Below are 9,564 nucleotides of genomic sequence, written 5' to 3'. Positions count from 1 at the left end.
GTCAGAATAGCAAGGCTGCATGGCAACACCTTAATATATATAAGGAAAAGAAAGGGGCCAAATATTGAGTGGAACAGCTTGATTAATAATTCTTATATTAGATAAAGTGTTAGCAAATTTAGCTACTGAACTCTGTCAGAGAGGCAGCTGTGTAGAAGCGTGAGGGCTGGGCCATTATGGTTAATGTTGTGGTTAATGGTATCAAGTGCCCTATTAAAGTCGATGAAAAGAACAATGAATAAAATTAGTGAATGCTATTAATGCTAGTTCAGTTCAATAATTAGGTATAAATGCAAACTGACAAGGTGCTAGTATATTGAATTTTTTAAGGTATGTTGTCAGGCAGATGATTATTAGTTTTTTAATTAGTCTGCATAAGAACAGCAATATAGTTACTAGGCAGTAGTTAGAAAGAAGAACCACTTTTCCTTGCTTAAGCTCAGTTGAGAAACAATCTGTTATAAATATGATATTTAAAAGATACGCTAGAACATGACAGATTTCTTCAGAAATGATCTTGATTTTCGTGGGAACGATGTCATCTAGCCCAGCTCCAGCGATAAAGATGGATGTATGTGGAGAGCTGGCTGGTATCTGAGACTAAAAGCTTGATATTAAATGCGTTGGCAATTTTGCCGAATATGTAGAAATGCTATCATTAATTGTGCTGAGAATTGGATCTGAGCTATTTTGATTAAGTAATTCTTTGATCAATTACCTGTTTTTACGCGAGTTATTGCCATTATTAATTTCTGTTTGGTAGTATTTTTGCTTGGCATCTTTGAGTATCGCAGAAAGTGTTGTGGAGTAAGCTTTAAAAAGTGTTTTTAAGGTTGAGCTTGCTTAACTTCCGTTATCTTGTTTTGCGAACTGAGCATAAAAGACTGCTGGTCATCCAAGGATTTCTATACTTCCGGACAAGTTTTTGTGCCTACAAAGCCAAAACGCATCTGCTCGCTGCGCAGCAGAATATAGTCCCTTGGTAAATTATATAGAGTGTGCTCTGGAATATTATATATTTACAGAAATGCCTATGTTGTTATTACTTCAAGATTGTACTACAATATAGGGCAGTACAACTTTAGTGTAGTGCATTTTAAAATCAGTACACAACACCGTGCAAACGGGGTGGCTACGCCATCTGCCAGCAGCCCCTCGAAGCGTACGTCGGCTGCTGCTGCTGCTGCTGTGTCTACCAGTCGGTTTCTGTGTGCTTTCGCAATGCGCTTGCTTCAGCAATGTACGTAGCGCGTGATATTAATTAACCACGAATATATGTTCACTTATACCGTAAGTAGTGTAAAGAAATACATTCCTGCGTCGTTGGAGGCTCGGAAGCCATTATTTCGAGCAAGGGCGGAGCTGAAACCGAAACCTACCCGAGGTCAGATATGCCAGAATTACATAGTGTAGTAACACCATGACAAAAGCTCCGCCCCTGTGGCTCCATAGCCACAAAAACATATCCGCGAGTATAGGCACAGAATATTCTTCGTGTCAAGGAACTGTTGTGCATTCGTTAAGAGCATTGCTAATTAGGTTAGAAAATTACTGTATGCTGTTTTAGTATAGTTGTCATTCAGGATAATATCCCATTCGGTTTGTCTTATTATGTAACTAAATCGGCTGTAATCAAATAAGAGTTTGTATATTGTGGTCTACTTTGGCAATACTGTTAAAAAAATAAACATGGGGTAGTGATCAGTGATCTGGAAAATCTAGAATTCCTATTTTGAGGAGAGCTGATATTAATTAATATGTGATTGATAAGTGTACTAAAGCTGAGCAGGTCACAACGCGTTGGCACTGTCGATTAAGTTTCTAATCCACGACCGATAAAGCAGTTGAAGTAATCTGAACATGAAGGATCCCCATGATCGATAATATTAATATCTCCAGCAATAATGACGTTTATGTTTTTGTAATTAAGGCTTATGAGAATGTTATCTAGCTCGAGACAGAAGTCTGAGTATGATGATGATGGGGACTGGTAGATTGATCCAGTTATGTTTTTATTATGAAGAAATGATTTGTCAAGTTCCATCCACACCGCTTCACACATTTCTGTCGAAAATGAGATATCAAAGTGACGAGTATATGACAGGGCACATGAAATGATTATCGGAGATCCGCCGAAGCGACTATGGTTAAGATGGGCATATTCCAAACAGTACTTTCGTAAGGCGTAAAATTTTTCGTCGCTCATGCACACATACTTTAGAACTATCCTTACCACACAGGCTGCATTTGCAAATATTTGCCTCCTATGGGCCAGTATTTTAAAGGCGCATATAATATGCCTAGTCACTGACTTGTGAGACATTACCAACCAGCTGGTCTAAAACTGAACAGCAATGAGGGGTGCAGTACAGGTGAAGAAATGAAGATGTCATTGGCATGGTGTTCCCTGAACAGTGGTTCAAACATATACGGCTAGTGAATGCACAATGAAGGTCTTGCAGTCCACATGTTTGAGATGTTTGTTCCTAGGCATTATGCTGGGTGCATGCACCACTCGTTACATCGGCAGTAAACAGAGAAGTCACGCTTACAAATGGCGTGCGCTGCCCATATTTGCTCCAGAAGGTGACCTTGCTCTTGGAACGATGTCCCGTGCGCTGGTCAAACATGGAGCACTCATCGAAGGGCGGGCAGTACAGGTGGAGGCTTACGGCGGGCTCACAGTGGCTCGGGTTCTCAACCCTGTGCAGGCCCAGTGAATCTGCAACATAAAGAATTGTATAGATTGACAACTCTTCTGCAACTCTCTCTAGCAACAGTAACTTAATTGTTTAAGCATGGCACAGATACTACTGTTCGTAGCTGCTAATCTAGCGCATCTGCAGTCTGCAACCAGGAAAATAATGAAGGGCAAAATGCCCCTAAAGGAAAATCATGCAAGTTGCTACAAACTTGCTGTCTTCTGTCATTGTGGTAGACATGATGAGTAGTCAGCTGCTTGTGATGCTTGATAAATGACATAAACCAAACCAATATACACCGCTGCTTTAGTTTAACGTCCCAAAGAGACTCGGGCTTAGAGATGCCGTAGTGGAGTGCTCCGGAAATTTCGACTACCTGTTTTGTTTTTTTTTAACGTGCTTTGACATTGCACAGCACACGGCGCCATGCTTTTTGCCTCCATCGAAATGCAGCCACCGTGGCCGGGATTCGATCCCGCATCCTTGGGCACAGTAGTCGAGCGCGCTAACCACTGCACCACCGTGACGAGGCAGCAGTTTGTTTTATAATGCAGACAAAAAGGCTCCAATTACAACTAAGCATGGCAGATGTGGGTATAAATGGGCTGGTGGTTGAAATGTGAGAAGTATTCGTCTTTTAATGGAAGTGTCTTTTATCAACCTCACTGTGAGAATAGTACCAGCTTAAAACCTGTTTATACACCTGCTTTGCATATGACAATGATTACACACAATGATTGCAAATTCACAATGATTGCGTACACAGGTCTCCTCATACAAGAGGGAAACATTTTCTGGTAGCACTTGTGCATGCTTTCTGAATGGAACGGAATATTACAGGACAAAATCTGGGCCACATCCCATCACTCATGACTATGGGGGCAGAGCTTTCATCACTGTGTTACTGCACTTCCACCTTTACTTGAAATGATAGTTTTCGAGCCATCAAAGACAAAGAAATGTGTTCCTTTACACCACTGAAGGCCTAAATAAACATAAATTTGCGGTTATTGAATATCCCAGTCTACAAGCGCGGTTGAATCAAGCACATTGCGAAAAATTACAGAACTGGCGAGTGAACGCAGCAGTAGAAGCAGCCGACGCGCTTTGCAAGATTCCTGACAGATCGCACAGCCATCGCATTTGCACGTGATGTACCAATCTTAAAATGCACTACACTAGTGCTGTACAAGCTTGCATTGCAGTACAATCTTGATGTAATAATAATGTCAATATTTTCCTAATGGTATAATGTTCTAGAGTACGATCAGATTTGCAAAATTTCTGAAGGAACTATATTCTGCTGCACAGTGAACTGATGCATTTCAGCTCTGTAGCTTTGGCAAACAGTTGTCCAGAAGTTAGTGACACTTCTGTTCCCATTGCCTCCCCCTCCATGCACACTAACATTGTCATTGATGTGGAAGCATTATTTTTTTCAACGTGGAACTGTACTGCAAGCTTCCACCTTTTGTGGTGAGAGTGGTAATGGCATTGCAGCCTACTTTCAGCAGTCACAGTGACTGACGAGTCTTGTGGGTCATGTGATTATCTTTAATTCCTTAAACTGACACTAACAGTTTGTAATAACTTTGGCTATGCTAAGCAGTATCGTCAAAATGATCAAGTTATTTACATTAATTAAGACTACTGGAATGATTGAATGAAAACAATGAAAACCAACTGAAATCTGGCTGGTTTCAACTGTATTTGCCCAGTCAAAAGCCACCAGTAAGAACTGGCAATGTCAACACAAGAACCACAGTTTGCAATACATCTGTTTGGAATATAAAAAAAAATAAAATTAAGAAAAGGCTGGCAATTGAATTCTAGCATCGAAGGCTAAAATATCTGGTTGGTCTCCTCATTGTTCCATGCTGCAGAGCTACTGCAGCAGTACATGACATCTGAGACCGGTTGTTTACACATCACGTGCCTCCTATACAGTATGCACATGGTGTGCTTTCATCCCACGTGTCACACTTCTGCTTTTTTAGATTGTTTTCACTGACCGACTCAGCCGTACTTTTGCAAGAACAAAGCAATTTCAAGTATTGCGGGGTGTGACAACAAAGCCTTATAGGACAAGCAGCAAGGCGAAAGTCAAATGCTAGAAAATAAAACTTGCCCATGAGCTTGATGGGAAGACAATGTCAGAGTTTCTATACAATAGCCACCAATGTTTATCACTATATTAAGGCACAGTATGTTCCCGGAGAAAATTAAAAAAAAACGCTTTCTCTATTTTATGAAGTTATTGGAAGCGATATGTATTTTTACTGTAATATATGTGGCACCACTTTGAAAAATGACTTCATAATACAATCGCCGACCACTTTTTCGGACTTGGCGGGACTCGGAAAATGGTGCAAATAATCGAACAGTCCAAGAAATTAGTGAACCTGAAAAAAAAAAAGAAAAAAAAAATCACTTTTCAGCAAAAAATCAGCTTTACAAATCACAAACTTTGCCGCTCACCATGTTACGTTTATAAGTCAATAATGGGGAGTTGTCGCATACGGACTCTCCAGCGCGATCTGATACGGCGGGCCTGGCCGCCAGTGCGGGCACGCTGACTGGTCCGACGCGGTAGGCGTGTGCGCCGCCAGGAAGCACGTAACTCGCTCAAAGTGGTCACCTGATACGCAGTGGTTCCCCGCAGAGGTGGATCATGCTAAGCCGTCACCACTATAGCCCTCCAGTTAGAATATCTCGGCCAGACAGGCTTTCGTCATTTTACGATGTACTGTGAACCGCAGGTCAAGCTCATGCCGTGAACAAATGCAACGCGCCGCTCGAAGCAGTAATCGCAATAACATCCAGTTTCCGTTTCCATGATTAACGATGATTGCAAAGACTGCGAGATGCAACTCACGGGAAAAAGATAAACAACGGACCGAACGAAAGCCTACATGAATGCGCTGCCGCGCAGAAAGCTTGCGCTTTGTGGACCATTTTGTTACGTAATATGTTTGACCATGGTGCTTACCTGATTTGACCGCGCATGGGTAAAAACCAGAACCATCTGCGACGAGATTGAGGAGCAAAAGACGCCATCGCAGTTTCTGGCAAACGGCAGTTGTGGCGCCATCTGCCGTCGTTAAAGGAAAGCGCTGCGGCTTTAAAGCACGCGGGCAAAGATGACGCCACCGCTGCCCTTTGCCAGAATATTATTGGTTCATAGGAAGGGAAAGGCGCAGTATCTGTCACACTTGCTATGTGTACACCTGAACCGCGCCGTAAGGGAAGGGATGAAGGTGGGAGTGAAAGTGGAAAGAGAGAAAGGGGAGCCTTAGTGGAGGGCTACGGAGTAATTTCGACCACCTGGGGACCTTTAACGTGCGCTGACATCGCACAGCACACGGACGCCACTTCGTTTCCCCTCCATCGAAACGCAGCCGCCGAGGTCGGGTTCGAACCCGGGAACTCCGGACAGTGGTCGGGCGTCTTACCACTGTACCACCCCGGCGGGGCATGCCAGAATATTGGCGTTCGAGTTTTTCACTTCAATCTCGTAACAGACAGAACCGTCTGTTTTTCATAATGCGTGGCCAAACCAGGTATAAGCACCACTGGAAGACCAATTACACAACAAAATGGTCAACACGCAAGCTTTCTGCAGCCCCGCCGGGGTGGTGCAGTGGTAAGACGCCCGACTACTGTGCCGGAGTTCCCGGGTTCGAACCCGACCGCGGCGGCTGCGTTTCGATGGAGGCGAAACGAAGAGGCGTCGTGTGCTGTGCGATGTCAGCGCACGTTAAAGATCCCCAGGTGGTCGAAATTACTCCGTAGCCCTCCACTACGGCTCCTCTTTCTCTCTTTCCACTTTCATTCCCACCCTCCTCCCTTCCCTTACGGCGCGGTTCGGGTGTCCACAGAGCAAGTGTGACAGTTACTGCGCCTTTCCCTTCCTGTGAACCAATTTAACTTATTTAACTTTCTGCATTATCACCGCAAGCGTTCCTCCGGTTGAGGCGGGAGAGTTCTTCAAAACAGTTACGATGAAGTTGCAGATTGTGTCTGGGACAATATACACTGAAACCCATCATTCTCACGACAACAATTTTCGAGGTGGCTAACAAAATGGAAATTTTTATTGATCGTCTGCCCGCATTAGGGCCCGTATTCAGAGTTTGCGTCGTTATCAAAGTGTCGCTAGCTCACGTGGCCTCTAGTCACCTGATAGGTGGAAACGCCGGTAACGGGTGTTGCCACTACGGAACCGGAAGAGGTGGCAATATAATGTTCCGGAGTTTCGGCCAATCAGATGACTCGAGGTGACGCGAGATAGCGACACTTTGATAACGACGCAAACTCTGAGAACGTGCCTAGGGCCCGTATTCCGAATTTGCATTGTTATGGAAAGTGTCGCTATCTCCCCGACCTCGAGTCATCCGATTGGAGGAAACAACGAAACATGATGTTGCCACCTCTTCCGGTTTCGTAGTGGTACCGATGTTTCGACCAATCACTATAATAATAATAATAATAATAATAATAATAATAATAATAATAATAATAATAATAATAATAATAATAATAATAATAATAATACTTTAGTTTTCCTTTACTACAAGGAAAGGAAAGGAGCAGCCGCTAAAAAGCTGCTTCGAAGAGCAGCTTGACGGGGCAGCTGCCCCTACATATGACGGCATTTCACAGCAGAGAAAGTCACGCCCACACAGTGAATAAACAGTAAATGGAGAAATAATTAGACCACAAAAAAGCACTAAGTAAATCAGGAAAAATACATGAAGATAAAGAAAGAAAGAAGATAAAGAATGAAGAAAGACTCGAGGTCACGTGAGATAGCGACACTTCGATAACGATCCGCAAACTCGGAATACGGGCCCACGTGTCGCTTAAATTGTCACGTATTTGACTCGAGCTACCTGAGCGCTGAGCCGCGCACCGTCCGCGACGAGTGACCGCTTCGTCCTGGCCGCGGCTCAGCTCAGCAGGTCGCTCGAAACATACGTGGCAATAAAACTCGGCCAAGAATACGCCAAGTAACCTCCACCAGATGTCACGAACCAATTGAAGAGCAGTCGCAGACGAGGGGGGCCGTAGAGCGTCCATGTTTTAATGCCAAGCTCAGAGTCCAGCTCGAGTGCTTCTTTTGTGACCGTGACCACTTCGTCCTCGTCGCGGCTTAGCGCAGTCAGGTAACTACGTGGCATTAGTTCCCCATGACCTCGACTCTGCTCAAGTCTGAGGCTCGATCGAGCTACCTGCTCGCTGAAGCCGCGATGAGGACGAAGTGGTCACGGTCGCAAAAGGAGCGCTCGAGCTGGACTCTGATCTTGCCATTAAAACCTGGACGCCCTACGGTCCCCTAAACATCTGCGACTGCCCTTCGTGTGTTTCTTGACATCAACATACTGGAAGCTGTATACTCAAGATCTCACAGATGTGCACGTTTCTAGGGAGCCTAATGTTGATCCGCGGTACCCGCCCGGCGCAACATGTATAGGCTCCCCACAGGTTTCGAGCTAGGCATGCCCCTGCGGATAAGAACATTGGTTACCTCGCAGTTCGCCAAGCCCCTCAATATTGTGGGGCTTTAAATCGACTGGGGTGTCTCGACACGCGCCCGCTGCCCATCGAGGCACCCTAAATTGGCTGCTCCCAGCTGCTCCGTTCACCTTATAGAAAAGTTCTCCAGCAGCCTCTACAGTTTTCGGGTGATTCTGTAAAATTCTGGCAAGCTGCAATGCTGAAATACTTATCCAAAAACGTGGACCATCACAAGTTACCATGTGATCGGTGTTTGAGCTTAATAACCCAGTAGTATGCGCAGGTGAATTTCTTTTTTACAACTATGTAGGGCCGATAAAAATTTGGAGGACGCTTAAGCTTCGCCTTTAAGAATGGAACGCGATAGCGTTATCGCGCCTCGTTCGCACTGTCTACTCATTTGCTTGTCGCGCTTTTGAGTGACACAAAGATGTAGTTCACATGATACGACACTCGATCGTTAACTTGTCCAAAGCATGACTCAGGTTACAGTCGTAGTTCGTCGGCAACATCGTTGCCGATCCGAGCCGGCGCGATGAAGGTCTCGGAGGCCATGCCCTGTCTATCTTATTCCGTGCGCCACGCATGATGGCGCTACGTGCACGCCAAGCGAAGAGGAAGTACAGCGGAAAAGTAATTTGCCACTCTCTTAACTGCGTGTTCTGTAATTCTGTAATTTACATGCTCATAATTATTATTATACGCCACAATACACTTCCCTAAGGGGCATTTCTGAGACAACACCGCAATCAATAGACGCGCCTTTGTCCATTTAAAACCATTTAGCTGGCGTGGCGGAGTGGTTAGCGTGCTCGTCTCGCACCCCGGAGGCCCACGTTCGATTCCTCTGGTCGGCGATTTTTCCTATTTATTAATGCTTCTGGGATGTTTCGCTCACGGCCAACGCCGGACGACGCGGGACGGCGGCCGCCGACGACGACGACACGGACTTTTCTGCGACACGGGGCCCTTAACGCGAATTAATACGAAGAGCTTCTCACGATCCTCCGGAGAAAGTGCTTTAGGCTATATGAAGCGGGCGTGGGGTAGAATTCTCAGCTTTTTCCTGTGCTAGGAGCACGGTGAAGGAATATATATATATATATATATATATATATATATATATATATATATATATATATATATATATATATATATATATATATATATATAGGAGCACAGCCCAGTCTCCAATATGGCAGTCCCTTCGACCACTTTTTTGAAAATTCATTACGCTGCGACAAGCGCCTGTCTGTCGGGCTCCAGCCGTTTTATAGCACTTATGAGCGCGTTTGTGCAGATGGCATGTCGCACAGCTGCTTCGCGTCCGCGCCGGTGCAACGAC

General features: G+C 44.8%; 1 protein-coding gene across 1 annotated transcript in view; it reads right to left on the bottom strand.

Moving 5' to 3' along the window:
- LOC146186429 (cysteine dioxygenase type 1) overlaps positions 1 to 9,564 on the bottom strand; it is a 99,756-nt gene that overhangs the window by 2,648 nt on the left and 87,544 nt on the right. The window contains exon 4 of the mRNA XM_084607192.1: positions 2,553 to 2,722. Coding sequence (XP_084463318.1) covers positions 2,553 to 2,722 — 170 coding nt within the window. The remainder of the gene's footprint in view (positions 1 to 2,552; positions 2,723 to 9,564) is intronic.

The sequence above is a fragment of the Amblyomma maculatum genome, chromosome 6 (genome assembly GCF_055883805.1).
Source record: "Amblyomma maculatum isolate TAMU_Amacu chromosome 6, ASM5588380v1, whole genome shotgun sequence".
NCBI classification, from domain to species: domain Eukaryota; kingdom Metazoa; phylum Arthropoda; class Arachnida; order Ixodida; family Ixodidae; genus Amblyomma; species Amblyomma maculatum.
Note: the sequence above shows the minus strand (reverse complement) of the source record. Positions and strands in the feature narration are given on the sequence as shown.